Consider the following 23,617-nt stretch of genomic DNA (forward strand, 5'->3'; position numbering starts at 1 on the left):
GTTTGTCATCGCTGTTTTTACTTCTTAATGGCTCTCACCAAACATCCAGAGTTACTGGTGAAATTACCTGGCAGCCAATCAAGGCTAAATTCATCTATATGGCTACTATAGGGTAGCAGAGAGAGGCAGAGGAGGGGGCAGATGTGAAGGAGATAATGGTGGTGTTGGTGAGGGTGATGAAGGAGATGGAGGTGGAGGCAATGGTGGTGGTGGCAGTGGTGATGGAGGTGATGGTGGTGACTGGGAAGGTAGCAGTGATAAAGGTGGAGGGGCTAGTTAAGATGGGAGAGAGCTGGCAGAGGTAGTGCAAAGGTCAAGGTGGTGGTAGTTGAAGCAGTGGTGGGGGGGTAGGAGTGATACAGGTGATGGCGGAGGTGATGTTGGTAGAAGTGTTGGTGGCAGAGGCAACGATGGTGGTAAATTTGGTGATGTCAAGAGAGTTGACATCACATGTCTGCACAAAAACTTGCGTATGAATGTTCATAGCAGCATAACTCATAATAGCCAAAAAGCGAAAACAATCCAAATGTCCATCCCTGGGTGAATGGATAAACACAGTGTTTTCCATACGATGGATATTATTTGGCCATGAAAAGGAATGAAGCTCTGTTACATGCTCCACCATGGATGAACCCTGAACTCATGCTAAATAAAAGAAGCCAATCACAAAGGACCACATATTGTATAACTCTATTGATAGGAAAACATCACAACAGGCACATTTATAGACAGAAAATAAACAAATGGCTGAGGGAAGTGAGATGGGAGTGATTGTTGATAGGTATGGGGTTTCTTTGGGGCAGATGATAAAAATATTTTAGAATTAGATTGCACAACTCTGTGAATGTACTAAACTGTTGAATTATACATTTTAAATGGGTGAATTTTCTGATATGTCAATAAAGCTGTTCGATAAAGTGGGGGCAGCAGTGGTGGTGGCTGTGGTGGGCTCAGTTTTGCAGAGTATATTGGACAGAGGAAGGAAGGTAAGAGATGATTGACACTGGATATCCCTAAATCTATGTAGGGCCAAGTTTGTGTACCACTGATTTTTTTCCATGAATTTTTTTCCATACCTAGAAAACTTTATTCCCACCCCACCCCCAGCCAACACTGAATCTACACACAAGCATTTCCAAAACAGATGATAAATATCAAGCCAAGTTTCAGTTGCCATTGGATCATGTCTAGGAGGGACACCTTTGCTTTTCTCACACAGTATCCTCAGCACATAGAACTGGTTTCTTAGGAGCAATGGGTTGGTAGCCAGGTTTCTTCTCATGTGAGTGCAAAATCAGATGGGGTCTCTGAGGAAACTAAAGCAGACATCTGGGGTCTATAATTTTTAATAATTTTAAACTAGCTACAAAATGTCAATCACATCACAAACTGACATAGGAGACAGGAGGAATTTAATATTACATGCTGTAATGGTATTTATCTCACAGTTTATCTATATTTCATTCAATTTATATTATTTTTTAAAGGCTTCTTTATCAGCTACTAAACATCTCAGCAATTTGGTGTGCATAGCCCTAGATTAAGCAACAGAGAATTGTACTGATAACAAACCACAGAGGAAATGGTGATTAATAAGTCAGCCTTATAAAATTTACATCTCCACACTGTTTCACAGAAGGTTGCTTTCTCCAAAACATAGCCTTCAAAAGCAGCAAACAAACCCTATATTACATCCATTTGACATAGTTTCAGCCAAACACATATTTTGCTGGAAATGATTAAATGGTGAGTGTGTCAAACCCATCTTTGTTTAAAATTATTTTTTTTAAAAGGATGATTATGATTAATAAGTCTAAATATTGACAGAAAGAAAGTGATACTACTGCAGTTTTGCTGGTATGACTTAATCTTGACAGTGTCTCAATACTGAGCATGCTTTGTTGTTGTTTTGCTGTTGTTGTATGTGTGTGTTTTCTCACCAGTATGCTACTGTCATGGAAATATTTTGTTTAAGTAGGAATCTAAAAATCTATTTAGTTCTCATGCATAAATGCATAAATCACATCACTTTTAGTGCAATGCCTGTTATGTAATTCCACATTGTCTAATCATGAAATCATAGAGACGGATGACAGCCGCGAGGAACCAAAGACAGCAAATTTTGAGAGTTTCAGAGCCTGACACCCAAAGAAAGGACCGTGGCAGTAGCTCTGTGGAATGTCACAGTTTTACAAGAACAATACTGTGTATTGAAAGAATCAACAGCACATTGAGCATTCCTAAATTGTTGTCATTCAGCAAACGCCACTGAGGGGAGAAAAGGAAAAATGAAACCCAAGACATCTTATGTAGGGAGTTAGAGCCACCAAATGACCACTATATACAGCCTTCGGAAAGAGACCCAGAAATAACAAAAGACACATAGTATTGTTGGGCTGATGGATGACACAAGACAATATTCACAATGGGGGCGGATTGATGTGTGCATGTGTGCAGACCTACTACGTAATACCACGAGAAAAAGCATGAAGGTGCTATCTTGCCCGACAGCCTTTGAAAGAGAACGCAGGTGGGCACATTTAACCACTCCCCAGCATCTTTGTTGCACGTTGGTTGGCCTCATCAATTCTGGTTTTGTTGGAATCAGCCTGGAAAGGGGGGAAAGAAAACAAAACTCAGTTGACCCATTAACATTCCATTCATCCTTCTGGGTCCAGTTCACATGCCCTTTCTTGGGTGAAGACATCTTGAAACTGATCAGAATCAACCATCCCTTGTGTTGTGTTCCCAGAACCATTGCTTGTGGCTATGCTTAGACATGATCACAGAAGCCAGATCTTAATTCTCATAACTCTTTTCCCTACCACAAAGTGTCCTTTTGAGGGCAAAGGACTTTCTCTTCTGTAATGATGTGCAATGACTTCTATGGAAAGCATTCACCTCTGTTCAAACTGAACTGCTTTTTTTATAAACCAGTGTTTATTCAATGAGGACTGATTTTCCATCTATTCTTGTGCTTGGGGCCTTCAAATCTCCACCAAGTTGTGTCCTCTCTATTCAGTTTAATTGTGAATTCCTGGGAAACTAGAGCTATTAATATTCAAATAGAAATTTACCAAGTTAAAATAAAAATATTTTTAGATTATGCATAACTCTGAATTATCTGGTAATGACTCTCTACCATCTGTTTGGATAATCAAAAGTTGACTATCAAAACAAGTAAGATAGAACACTAATTTTCCTTGATTGTTTTTACTTTTAGATTCATATTTTTGATCTTAGGTACCTAATTTGGATAATGGGTATTCTCTCCAATTTTACTTGACTCTTAAATATTCCCTCTTTAGCTATGAATTCCATCAGAAATAATGACACTTTGGTGCAAAGGAAAATTACAGGCTCAGAACAATATGAAATGTTCCTGAAGATTGGATTATGCTGACTATTTCTCCAGACTTAACTTTGAGAACTGCTCAAATGAGAAAAATCATCCATTGAAAAATGGGTAGCATTTCTGGAGGCAAACGTTCCAGAATTTCTTGCATTAAGAATGTACTGGTGTACACCTGAAACTAACATTGTAAATCAATACACTTCAATAAGAAGTTTCTAAAGAAGATAAAATATGAAAAAAAAAATAGGTAACTTCAGTAGTTAAAAAAAAATTGGAGATGATTCTCAAGTGCCACTAAATTGGAAGCTCTGTAAAGGCTGGGACTCCATCTCTTTTGTTCCCTCTGTATTCCCAACACCTAGCATATATCCTCACATATAGCATGTACTTCATAAATATTGAACAAATTAATTAATTCCCCCTCCTCAAAAAATAGAATGCACTGGTGAGTCTTTACATGATGGTGCAAGAGGATATTTTGAAGTAGAGCATAAAGTTACTCTTTGGATATTCTCAAAGGCTCCAGGAGGAGCAGAACAGATCTATCTTCAACAAGCATCAGTGGTTCCCACTTAAATTCTTTATGAAGTATATCAGAATTCCAGCCCACACAATACCTGATATGAAAGGTACCATGTCCTTGGTTTCCCTCCTTTTTAAGGCTGCATAATATTCCATTGTATGTATAGCCCACATTACCCATTCATCTGTTGACGGACATTTGGGTTTTCACCTCTTGGCTATTTTTGAATAATGGTCCATTGAATATGGGTATGCAACTATCTCTTCGAGATCCTGCTTTGAATTGTTTTGGTTATACATATAGAAGCAGGATTACTGGATCACATGGTGGTTATATTTTTAATTCTTTGAGGAAACTTCAGATTGTTTTCCATAAGGGCTATAATATTTTACACTCTCACCAGCAGTGAGAAAGATAACCACTATCAAGAACTTGGTGTATATCCATCTCATAAAAATGTTTATGCTTTTAGCACAGCCATAAATAATCAAAACTATATATACTGATAACATATTTGCTTATATATGGTGTCATATATATATCATATTATCTATGTCTTCTATTTCAACATTATGACTTCAAAGTAATAAAAATTGATATAGAAAAAAAAAGAAAGCTGTCGTGTCTTTATTGCATAACAGAAGTGGTTTTAGAAAAAAATCCCGAGATAATCTTTTAGATGTCTTCCCAGTATTTGAAGAATGTGTCTGCACTTATTCTATTTATATGCTTTAGGACTTTATTTATGCAATACATCCCATTCCTGTTTTCAGATTTCTATTTAGAGAATCCTAAACTCACTGCTATACTTAAGATGTGCTACATGATTGCCCTTGTGAGAAAGCTAAGACACCCACCAAAAAGCCAGCAAGAGAGGGAGAAGGAGCTGTTTAGTTTACCCTTCTGAATACTCTGGAAATCTCAACCTCAGATCATGGCAGGTAGCTTTCATACCACAGCTCAGGCTTTCAGAAGTGGACACTCACCCCCTACCACCACATGGGAGCCTGTTCTGATCCCAGATTTGAACTGTTCTCTTATCATCTTTCAGACAAGGAAACAGGTCATGAAACTGGTGAGCAAGAAAACCCTGCTGGAACTCAAGATCTTAGTTTTTAAACATCATGTTTCCTTCAGGGAGAATTAAAAAAATGTGAGTTTCAGCTTTACTGTATCTCAATGTGTGTGTGGCATCGACCACTGACAACTTTAAATCTAAGTTTGAATATCACTCAGTTAATTCCTTAGCAACAGTTCCCATAAAGACCTGATATAAACTTGCCCCATTCTAATAGTTTTCTGAAAGAATTGTACCTTTTTAATCTTAGAAGATAGTATATATACATAAAAACCCTAAATCAGAAAACAAGGGTTTTAAACCGACAAAGTAATTTCTTGACAGTTCATAGGGAACTATATTGAAAATTACATTGGTTTGTATTCCCAAAACCTCACTGCTAATTGAAGTAATGAGAAAGGATCATGAATGATGGAGTTGGGGGAAGGCTGTGGTTGGGGTCATGAGAGAATATGGGAGAAATATCAGAGGATTATCTTTAGTCCTACAATGTGATTTTCATCTTAGATATGCAGGATACCTTTGCACACCATTTCCTATTATTGGAAGTGAGAACTTACATATGAAGGCGGAAGTCTGCTAATAACTGTATGACACATACAACATGTATAATTTGGGGCAATGTTGAGTTGAGGTGGGCTATATCTAAATCGTGCCCTGATTGTGATTTTCAGGGGAAAAAATGTCTGGTTATTGGAAGGCAATTAAACACCTTCCCCAGGTCTTAAGTAATTCAGTATTCAAAGATGGTATAAACTGTGATGTCTATTTCCTATCCACTTGCTTGACTTTTGATTAAAACTTATGGCTGTACATGTGTTTACCCTTGTAGTAAATGAGGCTCAGAATGAAAGTTTTTCCCTAAAGAAAAGAACTAGAAATGCAAACTGGCAGAATTAAAATGTCACCTGCCTTTCCAGGAAAACTTTTGCTTGCTTAAAGCCCAGACCTGTCAATAAAGGTTTGACCCCTCTTTCTTGGCAGAACTTCTCCTTCTGAGACTCTAATTGAGTTAGAGATACATTATCTCCCTTCTTCTGTGAGTAAATTGGGTCCATTGATAAAAAATGACTACTCTTCATTTGTTTCAAATCATTTTCCTGTTGGAAGATAGTTCAGCAATTATTTCTTACATCATTTTTTTCTGGGCCATAATGGGTTAGGTCAGTTAGTGTTGGCTCCAGTGCTTTTTAAAATTGTTCTGTTCTAAAATCTATTGATCTGCACTGCCTTAAAAGCTTTAGGACACCAAAGGCTCTTAACAATAATAAATATGTCATGATTTATAAAAATAAGCAAAGCACAGGTATTTTGTCAGCCAACACTGACATTTGTACAGCTCAATACTGATTAGGCAAAATATTACATGATCAGGTATTTTTAAATATAAAGTGCATAGAACACTATAGGGCAAAGCATTCACTTTATGTCTACTCCTTCCTTTTCCAAGTCAGTGGGGGATGTTTGGGTACCAAGAAACTGAGCATTTAGCCTTATGATACAAGAGAGCTCAAAAAGCATCCTTCTTCCCTCACCAAAGTGGAATGAATTGTTGAAAAAACCCCTCAGGGTTTCAGGGTCAAAACTTCAATATCTTCCAAGGAGTAAACTCACATAGTGTAAGACTAGCCGAGTAGAATTGATTATAGACGCACAGTTATCATCAAACCTATCATGTGTTCATTTCTCCCTGTTGGCATTTGGACATCTTAAGAGATTATAAGCAATATTTAGGACTCTACTGATTGAGGAGTGGGGAGGATACAAGGACATGGAAACTGTATCTGATCTGTATAGTGTAGAATATTAGATTTTGTGCTCCAAATCTGTATTTTTCTTTTTTTCCTTTAAGTATATGTCCTGCCGAAGCGAAAACACCCCAAGTCTTTCTATGAAAACTTGCCAGTGTTTCTGTTCCCTCCTCACCTTAAGCCCCCAAGCCACCCTTTCCCAGTCTACTTTCTCCACTCTTCCTTATGCCTCTTGTTGACACTAGGGGGCGCAGTCTTAGAGTGACATCTGGTGTCCTTATGTGAACTCAACTTCATCAGATTATGTTCCCTACTTTGAGAGCTGGACCTGTGCACTGTTGAACTGGAAATGGAATCTGGCTCTTTTTGAACTATCATTAAAGCTTTGGCACTTATAAAATCAAAGCTCATATCCATCTTCCGGCTAACCTAAAATAACTGTTCTTTCCCCCATTTCCTGATTCTATTCCTACATCATCTCCACTTGACAAGCTCCTAACCATCTTTCAAGACTAAATTAAAATTCAACATTTTTTTTGTGTGTGGAGATTTTCCCATCACCTGACTGACCCCTGAAATCTTTCCCCTTCTAACCTGACTTCGCATTTTATGTGTGGCAAATTATATTTTCATCTGGAGGCTCACTGCTCCCATAGGTTATGAGTTTCTTGGCAGTGGGGATGGTGTCTTTCTCATCTTAACATGTTCTTTGATGCCCAGCACAGTGCCTGAAATAGAGGTGCCTGTGGGGGTAAATTAAATTCTCCCCTCTTATTTACTCATCTCTTGCTGGACTTTTGTCTTGGAAAATGCGTGTCTGACATTTTCAGTGCCTGAATCCAAAGTCATGGCTTGTGGGTCATCTTATGCCCATTAAGCTTCCTCAGTGGTTATTTCAGAGGAAGCAAGGAGCACTGGGAACTTGCTGACTGCCACATGCTCACCTTCTCCATGATCCTGTCGATCTGGCGGTTCTGTGTATCAATCTCATTGCCCATATCCAGGGCCATGTGACGGAGGTTTCCAATGATGCCGCTCACCTGCTCCAGGTTTTCATCCATTTCATTTTCTCGGGCATCATTTGTTACCCTGAGAATCAGAAAGACATTTTCAGAATATAGGAAAAACTCAAAACTGAGGACCCAAAGTGTAGGAAAAATCTGTAGACCTCTAGGTATCAATCCTATCCTTTTAAAATCTTCATTCAATATGAGAACACATTTTAGCTTTTGTACATTAGAAAGTAATTTTTTAAATTGCATTATCGAATCCTTAAATTTCTATTTTTAAAGCAGGCATATTAAATAGATTAAGTTAACTACTTCTCTCACTTCCACCAAAACTTCATTTCCTCCCTTCATAGGTTTATCCCCATTTTCATTTTTCAAGGATAAAATCATTTTAGGTGGGAGGATTCCAGGTCAGAGAATGGAAGATGGAACTAGTTAGAAACTGTGTTTTCCTTTCTGCAATGTCAATCCAAATCTCCAAGAGTCAAAGTCAGAATGAAAGAAAAAGCTATTGTACTGAGTCAGAGAATTTCTCCACTCATCTCTTTTCCCGTCTGGGATCAACATCAATGGGAAGAGTAATGAGAATGACAGTCTGACGCTTAATCTTGTTGGCACCCCCAAACCCCGAAGGGAACTACTTGCTCAAGATGATTTTCATTTGCTCAGATTTTGATGCTATGGGGCTTTTCAAAAGGTGACATTGTGAATGGGTAATTTCAAGGGAGAGAACTGTAATTCTTTGTTTCAATTTGAGTGGGGAGGAAGGAGTTGGCTCTCGAAGTGCCTTACCCAAAGTGCCTTCTCACTTTTTTTTTTTTTTTTTAGTATCTCAGCTTGAAAGTTAGGAAGGCATTAACTCTTTGTTGTAAATGGTAGGTACTTATTCCAGAATGTTCTGGCTAATTAACATTTTCCTACTATGGATGGTGATGGGCTAAAATATGTTCAGAGGGGTTAAAACCCATCCCCCATGGTAAATCCTAATGCAGACTGGCCCACTAAGGATTTTAGAGAAGTCTAGGGTGGATAAAATGAAAGGGGAACTTCCTAGCTTTCTTACATAGAAAAGAAGCTTATTTAAATGATCACCAGCAGCTGAGACAGACGTCTGGTTCCAGGGTTCTCAGCCCTCTGTGCATATTAGAATCACCTGAGGAGCTTTAAAAGCTACTGATACCTGGACTCAATTCTAGGGCTTCTGATTCAATTGGCGTGGATTAAGCCCAGGCACTAATAACTTTTAAAAAATTGCTCAGGTTATTCTAATGTGAATTGAGAACTCGTGGTCTAGTTTCCCTGGGAGCAGTTAGAAATACGAGTAGGATTCTCTCCTGTGAAGTTCTAGGCAGATATCTAGACCTTTATACATAAACGCAGTGACTCATTCTTGGAATCGGGGTTATTGGTTGGCAGTATCAGCTACAATGGCCTGGGTATAGATGGCTGTACAAACAGCTACCCCAGTCACTGCTGAGTCATAGTCTAGTAACCTGTCAGAAGGGATAGTAATTTTCTTTTCTTTTTAACAACACGAATATTTGTTATTATTCTGTTTTCTGGTCTCTTGAGAGCTGAGTTCTGAATTGCAGATCTGTGTGATTTGAGATTTTTTAATAGATATTTAAGGTGGCTTTTGCTTCCAGATTTCAAAGGAAATGATTAATAAGAAGCCAGGAATATTCATTATTCTCTTTTTGTACCTCCAGATCTGTTCTCTGGCCTTCTTTGCTCTCTGCTCAGAGAGGCTAACCTCTCTATGGCTGTATCACTCAGGTTCTCTGACTGATGTCCAGCAGGCTTTGGCTAATGGCCAGCAAGAGATTGAAGGGCAAGAGGCTGAAGGGTCGGGGCATTTATCTCCCTTTCTTGTTTCCTGCTGGGTTTGACAGAGGCTGTATCTCGACCTACAGCCCCTGCCCACAGCCATAACTGCCGTCTGGTTCTGGTGCTAGCTCTCTCCTGTTCCTTCAAGACTCCTGCTATGGCTAGTTCATAAGTGTTTCACCACTCCTTGTAATTGACCCTGCCCACACCTCAGTAAACAATCTCTTTAATAAGTTCTGTCCAATGAAACTCATGGAATGAGACACCTGTTTACTGCCACGCTGATGCTGGATGGGGTCACGTGACTTGCCTGGTCTAATGAAACTGGAGCAAAGGCTTGATCAGAGCTTGTTCCCTAGGTTGCTGCCACCACCATGCAAGAAACCTGGGCCCTCCTGCTGGAGGGGCCACATAGAGGAGAATGGACGCTCCCCTGTGGGCAGCCCCAGCCACCCACCGGATAAGCAAGTAAGGCCATTTTGGATCCTCCCTCACCCAGTTGCATGTAATGGATGAGCCCAGGAGAGGCTCTTGGAAGAACTGCTCAGCCAACATACAAATTCAGAAGTAATGAAATGGTGTTTGTTTTAAGAACCACTCAGTCTGGGGTGGTTTGTCCCTCAAAAGTAGGTAACTGCTTATAGTGCTGGCTGCACGTGGCTCACCTGCGGATGAAGCCACCACTGATGGCCATCTGCTCCCGTTCGTCCACCACACGGGCAGGCTGGCTGGCCACAACTCCATCCTGATTATTGCCCCAAGCTTTTTTGTAAGCATCGCTTGATTTAAGCCTATGCAAAAAAGAGGGTGAGTGACAAGCAAAGAGGGTGGAGCATCAAGCTCTTCAACAACAATGGTTACCTCTTCAAGCTAAGAACTGAACCAAGCAAATGAGTTTTAATTTGAGGCATTAGAGAATACCGATATATCATAATCCGGACCCAAACAGTTGGCCACCACCATGCCTCAGCTACTCAGGATTTCCTTTCCAATCAAGTCAGTTGCAATTGTCAAGATGGCAACCTTTGCCCATGGGTTGTTCTTGTTTTGGTTTGTTTTTATAGTTTAGTTGGATTTAAGACAAGGATTAAGGTAGCTGGAGGACATTCAGTTCTATTTCAATGACATGGTTATATTTTGAGACACAAAAACACACAGAAAAACATACTGGCAGACAGACACAAAACAAGACAGCCAAGTAGAGTCTACATCACACCACAGCAACACACTGTCACCAAGAAAAACATAGTTTTTACACACAATCATGCAAAGAATCCCTGTTGAATTTTTTCCCCCCGTCGCATGTATGGAATCAAACATTCCAACTCGGCATGAAGAACAGAAAGGACTGGTGGCTGGCCAAGGGTGATGGTCTTTGAGTTGCCTCTAGAGTGATTTGAATTAGATAATATATCGGTACTTCCAAACAGTCCCCATACATCCAGAGTTGATGTACAAACCTTTGTCCACAGAGACAAAAAGTAAAAGAGGCGTAGTGAAATGAATGCAGGAAAATAGAAGAGAGAACAAGCCATCTAGCACCAAAAAGGGAAATCCCTCTACATCTTCTTCATGCACCAGCTACAGGCATGAGTAGAAAGTGAAGCATTCTCATTTAAGCCAGACTACTCCAGAAGTTGACCATTCTCGAGAAGGGCACTAGCAGGACAGTAATAGCCTTCATGAGGATTTGAAACGCAGTTTCAATGGCTTCTTTGTTGGGCTGAAGGACAGGATGGGAGTGGATACAAACTCCTTCTTCAAACTATCCTGGGATGTGGTGGGGGAGAGGGGTCTGGAACTGGTGTGGTCTCCATGGGCTGTGTTTCACTGAGCTGCCTTGGAGAGAGACTTAAAATCCAGGCATACCTGTTGTGCCCAATAGAAACATGTGCAGCATACTTTGGTGGGTGTGTTGTAATTTAGCAATCAAAGATGTTTTGAGGTTCTTTGCATAGTAGAAACCACATGCTTTTTAGTCCAAGAACAGAATTTCCTCTGGCCCCATTTTCTATTATAAGACACCAGAATTTAACCTCCCCCCACTACCCCGTTACTGGAGGACCATAGCCATCTATTAAAACTGGCTCTTATTCTAATATTTGCAGATTGGGAACCTAGGAGACAAATTTGAAAATTGTACAAATGGAATTTCAGCAACCCCCACCATCTAGTGCATAATGCCCAAGAGCCAAGGCCCCACTTAGTGGGACAAAACCCAAAAACTAATTTAATGAGCTTAGAGTCTGGCTTTCTTTTTCTTTTTCTTTCTTTCTTTTTTTTTTTTTTTTAATCCAAATCCCCATCCCTTCCCTCCTCACATTGAAAGAAGTTATGTGGACTTTGTGATGCTTTCTGCTATGTAAAATGTCTGGTATACCATCTTTGGCAGAGTCAAGGGGATGGGAAAATTTGCGTTTCTGAACGAAGGCGAATCACTGCACCCACAATGCTGCACATAGACTCACATCACTGCCGGACATCTACCATAGTCCTTTGAAACATGCCGAGACAGGGCAAAGCCCTCAGAGAGTCCAGGGCACCACCAGCCACTGCGTTGTGACACATGGTTTTTAAAGCATTATTTACACACAATAGGGAACACTTCGGTCAAGCTTTGAAGCTCAGTTAGGGTCTCTTGTGCAATACGGAATGAGTGCAACTAGTAAGTGAAATTCATAGGGGCTGTATTTCATCTGAATGTTGAATTCCATACCAGGGAGGGAGGGGGCCTGCCTCCACCCTTTCTCCACACAGTTGATGGATAGGGAAACGTATCTGTTGGAATTCATCACAGAACAGGTAGAAATCTCACCTGGGGGCAAGTGGCCACTGAAAAGGATGTACAGTTAAATCTTGACTAACTGGAATGAATGCTTAGCAATGTCATTTTGGTGAATCATATGACCTTCCTAATTAACAGTGGGCCATGGAGGAAAATTTTGGTGCCAGGGTGATTACTGAATATCTGTTAGATTCCTGAACCACTTTCCTGCCTTAGAGTCTTAGGTTAGTGAACAGGACCGAGTTGCTCCTTGATTATGGTTTCTCTTGATGTGTCTCATGGCCTTTCCTCTGAAGAGCAGCTCTTATTGTTTGGTCCTCCTGGATGTGGAAGTTGCTGGATGGAAACTGAGTGAGAGAATGCAAACAGCCTCGATTGACCTTTAAGAGAAACCATTTTAAATCCCTGATGGGATTTTCCCCCCTTTTATTCATTGATCAATTTTGCTAAAAGTGGAAGGGAGCAAAAGCATAAATACACTTGAGGGTTCTAGTTAGCTAGATTCCAGTTAATCAGGCTTTACTGTAGATCATTCTTTGGTGGGGGAAAAAAAAAGAGCTTTAAATTTATTTGTAAATTGAGCCCCTCCCCCTCCTAAACAGGAAGTGGGATATTTTAAATCAGCCTCAAAGTTTAAAGGATGTGAATGGTCATATAATCAGCTAGAAATGACATCAATTGCTATTCTAAAAGCTAGGATCAGGAGAGCTTTTAGGGAAAAGGCTTCTGTTCAAAGGGAAGTGGGAGGGAAGAGGGAGATCGGGTAACGGGTTTAATTTCCAAATGCATGTTGGACAATCAGCTCATGCATTTTTTTTCACTGCTAGTCAAATGAGACTCCCTTCCAGAACCCTTGTTTTCAGGTTCCTTCTGTTGCAAACCTTTATAACCACATGTCACATTTCTGCTACATTCCAAAAAAGCGTTGCAGAACCTTGAAAACAGTTTGAATGTTTTGTGATGTCGTGCATGCAAAATCTACACATTTCAACATTTCGGCCAGTGTACAGGGAGATCTTCCTAGAGGAAGAGTTAGAGAGGGATGGGTCCAATTTGGCTAAGGCTTGAGCTGGGTGCAGCTGCGGCATCTCTGGTCTAACCGCTGACCAGATTTGACAACTGATGGGCAGTCGAAAGGGTGAAACACTGTAGTACTAATTTACGGAAGGCATGTTTGGGCCAAATCACTTTTGCTTCTGAAAAAAATCAAACCTTGATATACGTGTTTCTCACCTTCCTAACTTACCCCCAGTCTTTTCTAAATCTGCAATTTTTGGCTTTTGGGGTTTAGGGAAAATAACATTCCCTGGTTGCCTCTTTCTTGGAGGCTCGTCTCTATCACGGGGTACACTTTCTGGAAAATGTTGAAACGTTCATCAATAAAAGTTGCTGACAGTGAAGCTTTCACTGTAGTATGCCTGATTTTTAATGCATCAACAGTAACTCCTGCTAATATCATCTATGCTATGAGATGAATGCATTGGAGACGGTATCGATCTGTTCTGCATGCTACATACTCATCCTGCCTTCGCGCCCGGCAGGAATGAGCTTGTCAAGGCTTGGAGATGGGCCTTGGGAAACCAAAGCTTCAGGCAGGCAGGCAGCACCTACTTGTTACAGGGACACACACAAAGCCCGCAGAATTTTCCTAGATCCGTCAAATTCTTTTCTGCTTCTTTCATGTCCTTATTGATTTGGTCCATCCCTTCCTCAATGCGTTCCAGTTGTTCTGATTAAACACAAGTATTTTATCCCCACAGAATGAAGCAGATGGAAAAGGACAAAGAAAAAAAAGACAAAACTTCAGACATTCACTTTGACATTAAAAAAGAAAAAAAAAAAAAAAAAAGAAAGAAAGAAAGAAAGAAAAACTGGACGCCACAGATTAGAGCTGGTACCCAGTACCTACTTGTTACAAGGACATATGAAAAGGCCACAGCATTTCCCTAAATCTTTTAAATTTTTCTCGGCCTCCTTCATGTCTTGGTTGATATGGTTCATGCCTTCTTCGACACGATCGAGTTGTTCTGGTTAGGACAAAGGGATGACAGTGTGGAATGAATTTTTTTGGGGTTTCCAACAGAACATGAGAAATGACTATGTGAAACGGAATTGGAAAGAGAAGAGAGCTATTACAATGCATTGTCCGAGAGGATGCATTGCTGGAGACGGCTGTCACTGCCCTACGCAGGCAGGGGTGGAAGGAAATGAACAAAAACGATGCTCAAGTAGTTCATAGTTCAGACATGATGGGATAGGGTAGGAAGGCCTGTTTGATTCTGACTGTCCAGGAAAACAGCATGGCATACTGACTTACTCAGATACCAGTGAAACCCAAGAGAAAGAAAACAGGGTGTTAGTTTATGTTTTAGGCATTCAGAGTTAATGCTACTAGAAAACTGTCTGCTCCAACTACAAAATGTCTCTGTTTTTTGGTTTTTGAGCATCCTCAACCAGCTAAGGGAAGAAAATAGAATCCACCTTCTTCTTTGGGGAAAATACCAACTACAGTGATAATTACTAGTGAGCACCAGATCTTTTTCCCTCTCACAGTGGCTGTCTAGCCAAAGGCGGGTGATGGGCAGATCTTGGTTTTGAATACTTAATTCACAGGAGCCGTTAAGAAAAGCTACATCAACACAGCAATGGAACATTTACATTCCTTTCATCCTATGACTTACTTGCAATGAAAGCTGGGGAAGGCATTTCACTTCTCTGCCCCTGATTTCCCATTTTCCACAATGGGGGGAGGGTACTAGACCCCAACCCCAGGCAGACAGCAGAGAAATTGAATGCCTGGGTCTCTGGAGGGGGGTGATGGATTGAACAGTCCTGAGTCATGGCTGCCAGGGAAGCTGACCTTAGTGTATCTGAGACATAGATCGATAACCATAAAAACGAATCGTACTTTAAGGTTGCCAGGGTTGCATACATCAACTTGATTAATTTTTCAAAAGTTAAGTCATCAAGTTGAGTAAACTACAAGTCCCATGAATGGATTTTTAAAACCGCTTTTAAGACCATTAAAGCAGCGAGGGAGTGTCTTGGCTGTCTAATTACAAAACCTAATCACATTTCTATTCCTCTTTTCATCTATATTTTTCACACATGCATGCCTATGCCTCTGGAAAGAAAGGCATCAATAGAATGAGACTCATAAATACATTTCCAGTCTGAGGGCATAAATAATCACTTAAAAACAATTTCACATTAAATCGTACAGTGGAAATTGTCATTCTAAAAAACTAAGATACGTTCGCTAGTGACCCAAAGTAAAGGGACTGTCCATTTGGAAATAAGAGCCTACTGTGTTGTATTCTGTTCTCTTTTGTGGGGCTGAGGGCTAGAATTCAGTTTCCTAGGGACCTTCTACCTCTGCTCTGCTTTTCAAATGACTGGGGAAAACAAAGTGTTTATCCAGCATTGGATAGCAGGAAGAAATAACAGTGTAGTGCTGGCAACCTTTTGCTGAATACATACAGGCATAGTCATATCTTGAAGAAAATTCTCAAAGGGGCTAAAAAAAAATGGATGGCAATTCTATACATGCCAAAGAATTTTGTACTTTTTGGAAGACATCGTTCCAGTTGCCTTTAAGGAATATAACAAATTGGTCTGTAGAGCAAATTATCAAAGGAGAGGACTGGTTGGGGGAAAAGGAGCTCAACATTCTTAAAAGAGGAACCAGGTTAAGTACAGACAGAAAAAAGGATGCCAAATCTCAACTGAGGAATTGCTGATGGTTTCCTGGAGAGCTGGGCGGAGACGATCAAAGGAAGTACCTGGGCTCAGAGAGGAAACACGCTGGACTCAACTAATGACAGCTGAAATATTCATGGGTTATGGCATGGGGACACACATTCAGGTATTTGCCCTTCCTGAGGAATTTCTCTTGAGTTAATATTTTCAGCCAAAATATTAACTCTCTGACAACATTTCAGGAGCCCCACCTACTGTGTCTGTAGGGATTACAAAATAACATTTGAAAAAAAAAAAAAAAACTGAATGGGCCCCACGAGTGTGGAATTTCTGAACCAGAGAATTAAAGTTAAAAGATAGAAACTAACCAGGCAGGACCAAACCCATACTTCTGAGAGCTGTGTTCTGCCGCGGGTCACCAGCCTGTTCAGCAAAGAGCATAGCAAAGGAGGAGTTTTGGAGCTCTTTCGGAAAAGTTGATTCAGAAGACTATTTATAGCTACTGATATTGGTCAAATGTCTCTTTATATACAATTATAAGTCAAATCTTTAATTTAAAAAGTATTGTGGAACCATTTTGTCACAGATATTCTGAAAATAATTTTTAGAGTGTTATGTTTATGGGTAAGTTTGGGATATTGGGACTTCACAGAACTGTAATGATTTCTGTGAAGATATTTCTCAGGAAATGCTTGAAAGCAACTAACATCCTCTTTCCATCCTGGGGTGGACGGCAGCATCTCGGAGGCTGATGCAATGCCTTGTCCAGGGTTGACCGTTCCTTACCTTCCCTAAACTTGTTTTCTGGCTGTTTTCTGTTTATTTTTGGAGACTGGGAGGGGAATGACACTTTGGATTGGGGAGACACCTCAGCACTTCACAGTATACGTTGGGGCAAGAGATTGTTCTTTCTTTTACCATGGTATTTGGATGACTGGTTATTTGTGATAGATTCACCAGTGGCCGGATGCTCAGGTATCTAAGTTTAGACATCTTTTCTACTAGTCTTACTTAAGTAAGGCAACATGGGGCCTTTAAAACCCTCAGTCTGGTAAACAAACAATCAAATAAAAAAGTTGAAGAATTGCAAGACAGCAATACTATTGACCCAGAGTGAAAGACTTCATGAGTATATCCAATTATGAGATGCTGCCTACGTGATTTTCATTTTCCTTAACATTGATGAACATGAAATTCATTTAAAGAAATACAAATAGCCACGTGACTAGTGGCCTCCATATTGGACAATACAGCTTCAGTCATCTGTGCCAGATATTGGTGAGTGGACTTTGGCAAGAGGGATGTTTTCACAAATGCTACCTTGTAGTGCCATGAACCTTTTAAGGAAGTTGGAAGGCTCTCTGGATGAGGGTTTACTTTGCCTTTATTCTGTCAGGCAGAGGTCAAAGATTTCACTGCTTAGAGTAGAGCTGTGCCCATAGGATTTCCCCATGAGCCACATTTTCAGCAGTGAAACAAACATATAACCCAGCAAAGACCAACAAAGGGAACAAGAGATACAGAAGTGAAAGGTTAAATCATCCCACATTAGAGCTAAGGTGTTTCATGGGGATTTCTCTTGGAGACAAGAAAAGTCCCAGGACGCAGTACATTTCCAGGGCCATCTGTCACGCACAGTGCTCCTTGGTGACTCCTGATACCTGAGTATAAAACAATCCCATAAGGAATTTCCGAGGGCAACCATTTAGCTGAACAACCTGGAATGGCTCTTTAGAAGGATGGCTGTTTCTTGAGACTCCTGTGCAGCTGCAAGGTAGAAGCAGTCAACACTTTTGGTGTTCAGGCAAAGACAAAATTAGTCGAGCACAACCGGAGAGAAATTTTAAAGCAGTTACTGATCTAAACAACTAAACACAGCATACACAGCATCAAGATGCATTTACGATGGTGGTGAAGATAGTTGCTGAATCATGCTCATCAGTCATCTTAAAAGGTCCTAATCTTTTCTTATGGTATAAATGGAATGTGTACCACTTAAGACCAGGCAGAAGCCACCCACTTTTGAGGGTTTTACAGTTGCATTTTCTTGCCAATATCAATGATTCACCCTGCATCTGGGAAAACCCAGGTTATCCTAGGATATATGCTTAACTGAGGAATTTAGCAGCTACTGTGGTATGGCCACGACTGAAATGTTTTAGTTGAGAGTATTAACTGCCTTGTGGGGGAAATCTGCTATTTTGCCTCACTTCCCAGAGAATAATGTATAGATGATCCTGGGAAGCATTGTGTTTAAGAGTAATGCATTTTTGTATTTGTTTGGAGATTTTGGCAAGTCTTGTCTCTAGATTTTCTTCATTGAAGTACGATGAAATTTGCTGCTCAAGTAAATATCTTATTCACTTTCTCTCTTTTTGATTTCAGATTTGTATATGTTATTATTGTTCATGTCTTTATGTCAGTGCTTCATAGTTGGGGAGGGGGGAGAAACGGCATTATCCTGAGCCTTTCCCAAACCTTTCCTCCCATTGCAATGCTCCTTTTCTACCCCCTTCACATGCAAATTTTTAACTAAAAGAGTTATTAAGGCAGAACTCATTATTATCTGAGTGTGTATGTATCAATTTAGCTCTGAAACTGAGGTACCAGTCTTCTATATGGGCACCTACTGCCTAATTAAACACATTAAAAAAAAAAGCAATGATTTATTTCAAAGTCTGGGACATTTTTATACAGATCAAGTCAGCAAGTCTTACAATTTTAGCAAATTCATGTGAGGAGTTCTGAAGACTGCCACAAGCTCCTGTAATTCCTTCAAAATACAACTCCACTAGACTCCATTGCTTTTGTATACATTTTGACAGTTTGTATTTTAAAATATGGATGTAAAGTGTTGGGATTGATGCTCAATCATTTTTTTTTTTAAATTTCTCTTGTTTTTTTTTTTTATTTGGTTGGTGTATATATATTGAAAAAGTTCAATACAAATAAATGATGTAGAAACAAAAGTCTTACATCACAGCCATGAGTGAGTGCCCCTCAGGTCTCCCTTTAAGAGGGACCCTGTGGTTAGGTGACACCTCCAGCTGCTGCACCCATGGGATTCACCACGGCATTTACATGGAGGCCATGCCCTCCCTGGGATGCTTCTAGCCCACGGCTGAGCACAACTTACTGAGCTGAGGCATTCCTGCCTACCATGTGGCTGCTCCATTGGGTTGTCTTTGCTTCTGGGATGCCCATCAGCCTGCATGAGACTTTCTCAGAGCAGTCCTGCAGTTTGGGACTTTCCTCCCCTGTCTCCTCTTACAAGTGTTGGACCTGCATCACAGTCTGAAGGCTCTCCCTGCCTACTCCTGCTCCCTCTTCTCTTGACCCATCACAGACACTTCCCTAATAAATCTCACACACTTTTAAAAAATTTTTTTTAATTAATTTAATCTTTTTTGGAGGAGGAGGTAATTAGGTTTATTTCTTTATTCGTTTATTTTAATGGAGGTACCAGGGTTGAACCCAGCACCATCTCACACACTTTTAATTGATGCTTTGCGTTTGCTTCTCAGAGGACCCCAAATAACGCCCCTTCCTCCAGTCCTTGCCTGTCCCCGCCCTGAGTCCTCAAAAGTCAGTTAATAAAGATTTATCTCATATATTGTAATGGTTGCAGAAGAATTTCTTTTATGGCCATACCATAATCCATTTGGCTGGTCTCCCCACTGACAGACATTTAGGTTGTTTCCAGTTTTACGAACTCTTACAGGTAAGGCATGTATATTTTGCTTCATTCTAGGAGTGGAATGTCTTGGTCAAAGATAGGTGCACTTCAAAATTTGGAGATATTATCAAATTACTCTTCAAACATTTATATCAATCAACAGGGCCCATCTGCAGATTGAGAGTTTCTGTCTTCCCAGCATATTCACAGCATTGATTATTATCAATTAAAACAAGTTGTGCCAATCTTCTAAAGACTGTTGTTGGGTGAAGCACGGTTTCTTATGTCTGTTTGTAAGCTGGTAATTTATATGTTACATCCATTTTTTCTTGTAGGTTGTTGTCCTTTTCTTTGATAATATAGCAGGGTCTCTGTATTTTAGAGACATGCCTCACATCTGTTATCTGTAAGGCAATTCCCCTCCCCTCCTGCCCCCTGGCTTTTGAGGTTTATTCTTAGAGTTTGTCTATGGTGTCCCATGTTAAAAATAAATTTTATATTTTTATCTTTGACATTAAAAAGTTTCTCATGATTGCTAAGGATTTTCTAAAGCCTTCAGTAAATATAAATAAAGAGAAAAAATTTTCTGCCAAATCTGTTATGATAAGAATTCAGATTGGAATCAGGTAACTAACTTGTGGCTGGAATTAAATAAAGCATCACGGTATGGCTAGGTGTCTAAGTAAAAAAAAAAATTTGGTATTTGACTTCTAGAGTCTACTGCAGACTATGGAGATGCTATAGTAAAATGCTGGCCCTCTGATTTTCATTGCTTCTAGCATTTCCATAATTAAAAGAAAGAGTTCAAATATTTTAAATTGTTCAACTTTCCATTTTCCAATGATCTTCCTCAACTCATGTCTTGTTAAACACAGCTTCCAGCTCTTTAAGGAATTCCCATAACGACTTGGAAATCAAAGCTGCGGGGTGCTGAATTAGGATGGTCAAAAGAAATGGGCAACACGATATACTCTTCTCTCATTCTTTCTGGGAATTATTAGAAGAAAACCAAATTTATGGGAAAGATTGGGGATCAGGGGGGAATTCGCAAACTGCCCAAAATACTATCATTAAAAAAATCCAAGCAACTGACTTCTGCCTTCAAATTCTGTTACCCCCAACACATAACAAGGAGAGTAGTACCACTTATTGAGTCGTAAAGACCTCAGCATTTCCCTACATCTACCAATCTTTTCAATAGAAAAAAGGAGAAAAAAAGCAAGATGAAAACTCTAGAGCTATCACACTCATATATGTGTGTAACACATGTCAATGACCACCTGTGTATGCACAAATCACTTTTTAAATGCAATTTATTCAGATGAGGAATTGTTCTTACTGAAGAAATCTGAACTTACCTCCTTGTTCATCCAACATAACCAAAGTCCTGATACCAGCATCTTTACTCTACATTCCAATAATGGTAGCAAAGTGGAAAAGAGTTAGGGAAAAGAGAGAAAGAGAAATCAGTAAGGGGACAATTAGCCCTAGAAATGGAAGATGAAGAAGGACCAAAGGAAAAAGAGGGAGAAACTATGGCAAAGAGTATTAGGGGCTGGGGAGGGACTCAGAGGAGTGGGTCACCTGTGGAATTGCTCCATCAGTGATTCTCAGGATAGAAGTGGGGGTGTAGCTCAGTCTCCATGGGGTAGGGCTGGGGATGGAGCTTTCATGCAATTGGAATACTCACACTTAATATTATACTAGGATTTTATATCTAGAAAATAAAAATGCCTAGTTTTTGTAACACCAACCACAGAAAGCAAATCTTTTAAAATCTTCTAGGCTGAATCTTCTCTGGCAAGATATATCAGAAAATTCCCATCAGTGAACTGGGGAGAGATGCTCCACTGGAAAGATGTGTAGGAATCTTGAGGGGGGTGTGAAATTTTTAGGTTTATCAAAAAAGATTACTTCTTCACAAAGGTCACTGAGAAATACAGCTCAAAAGGAAATTCAACCTCCTATTTTTTTCTCTGTGGAGAGAAGTTCTGCCAGATTTAGAAAGGGCTTGACAGATGAGAAATAAGGGCTTTTTCTAATGAAATCTAAAATTTTGCACAATAATATAGTGTGAGAAAATAATTCATCCACCAGATTTACTGCAGCTTTTGTGTGCCAGAGAAGTCTATAAAAGGCACCCGTATCTCACTCCTTATGACCTAAATAAACCAGACATCCCTGAACTATTTGGTGGAGGTGGGTGGGAGTTGGTGGGTGGGAGAAAAGGAGGAGCTATCTGCATTGCAGACACTTAGAGGTCATCATTTCCAGGAATTCTAACTAGTTAAGTTAAGACCTTCCATAGTACAGGATGATTGTTAATGAGTATTAAATGGCATTGCTTACAGTTTGGATTAATTGGTTTTTCAAGGAAAGCTCATGGTGGTCCCTAGAATAAATTCTAAAATAAGACATCTCTCTGGCCCCATTTATTTTCCACTGACTTATGTTAAAGAATGAGAGAGACGTTAGTGGAGGTCAACAAAACTTTTTTTTTGAACAGTATTTTAACAATTTAGTTCCAATAGTGCTTTTAAAACATAAAATATAACACTGAAAATGATTTCTGTGAGCTTTTATAAAATTCAGCATTTCATTTGGACAGAAAAGCCTATTTTACTTTTTTCTTTATGGAATAAAAGATTCTTTAAATTCTACAAGGGCTTTACAATTTTCAAAAGTTTCACACACACAATTTCATATAATCCCATAAAAAACTCCTTTTCCTCTCTACCCTTTACAGTGCCCCTTCCCCCTCCACTCTCTCAACTGGTAACAACTAGTTTGTTCTCTATAAAACTGCTCTTTTGGTTTTAGTAACAAGTTTGTTGTATTTTTTAGACTCCACATATAAGTGATATCATATAGTATTTGTCTTTCTCTGTCTGACTTATTTCACTTCTCATAATGCCCTCCAAGTCCATCCATGTGGCTGCAAATGGCAAAATTTTCATTCTTTTTCATGGCTGAGTAGTATTCCATTGTGTATGGGAAACAGGTGAGTGATTTTAATTTCATCAGTCCAGCTCTTATCTGTTTACATTTTCTGCTATACCCATTTATTTTATATGAAGCCCTGCAAGCATAATTTCCAATTCATTCAATCTGGTGCTCAATGTTTCAGCACTGGAATGATTCACAGAGCAATCAAGAGTTGGCCCCAGTTTGGGAGAACAGAAGCAGTAAGCATAGATCAGGGAGTCAGGAAGGCTGGATTGTGTTCTTAGCTCAGCCACCAACTAGTCATGAGGTTGTGGAAGAGTCACATGAGCTTTCAGAATGTTTCCCCATTTCTTATTTAGAAATGCTAAATAAGATTGGATAGTTGATTGGATGGTTCATTCACTCACACACTTATGTATTCATTTATTCACTAAGTGACAATCAAGCCTCCACTCTGCTCCAGGCACTAAGGTAAGGGCCAACACGTGGCTTCTCAACTGTGCTCCAAAGAAGAAGAAACCATTTGGTCAGGTGGGTGGAGCTGGCATCTGGGAGTCAGTAATTCTGAATTCTAGACTTATCTTTGAAATTCTATTGCTCTAAAGCCACCTGTTCTGTGTCTCAGCTTTTCCAGCTATCAGATGGGGACAGAAATATCTCCCTCACTTCTCAGCACTCACAAAGATAAAACGAGTTACCGAGCATAAAGGCTTCTAAAAGTTCAACTCCATGGGAGGCTGTGATTCAAAAATAGAGAGAAAGAATTTAATTTGTGTGGAATCTCGATCAGTTGAGAATGAGCTGCTGTGTTTGTTTTCTTAGATCTTTTTATTTTTTGTGAAATTCTCAAAAATTTTTTTTGTGGGAGTTGCTGGTGGAAGGGCAGTGCTGGGGGTAGGAATTCATGCTCTGGAATCAGGTAGACTTGGGTTTGAGTTTCATCTCCGTCATTTTCAGCTGTGTGTCT

At 39.8% G+C, this 23,617-nt stretch overlaps 1 protein-coding gene across 2 annotated transcripts in view; it reads right to left on the bottom strand.

Annotated features, from left to right (window-relative positions):
• Positions 1–1,330: 1,330 nt before the first annotated feature.
• Positions 1,331–23,617, bottom strand: part of SNAP25 (synaptosome associated protein 25) — a 75,486-nt gene continuing 53,199 nt past the window's right edge. The window contains exons 4-8 of one of the 2 annotated variants that reach the window (XM_006187062.3): positions 21,063–21,111; positions 13,941–14,058; positions 10,210–10,335; positions 7,652–7,796; positions 1,331–2,609 (exon numbers count right to left, since the gene is read on the bottom strand). In XM_006187062.3, the coding sequence (XP_006187124.1) occupies positions 2,541–2,609; positions 7,652–7,796; positions 10,210–10,335; positions 13,941–14,058; positions 21,063–21,111 (507 nt within the window). In that variant the 3' untranslated portion in view covers positions 1,331–2,540. Of the gene's footprint in view, positions 2,610–7,651; positions 7,797–10,209; positions 10,336–13,940; positions 14,059–14,238; positions 14,357–21,062; positions 21,112–23,617 lie in introns of both variants that reach the window. The other variant, XM_006187063.3, reaches the window with a different exon arrangement.

The sequence above is a fragment of the Camelus ferus genome, chromosome 19, assembly GCF_009834535.1.
Source record: "Camelus ferus isolate YT-003-E chromosome 19, BCGSAC_Cfer_1.0, whole genome shotgun sequence".
NCBI classification, from domain to species: Eukaryota; Metazoa; Chordata; class Mammalia; order Artiodactyla; family Camelidae; genus Camelus; species Camelus ferus.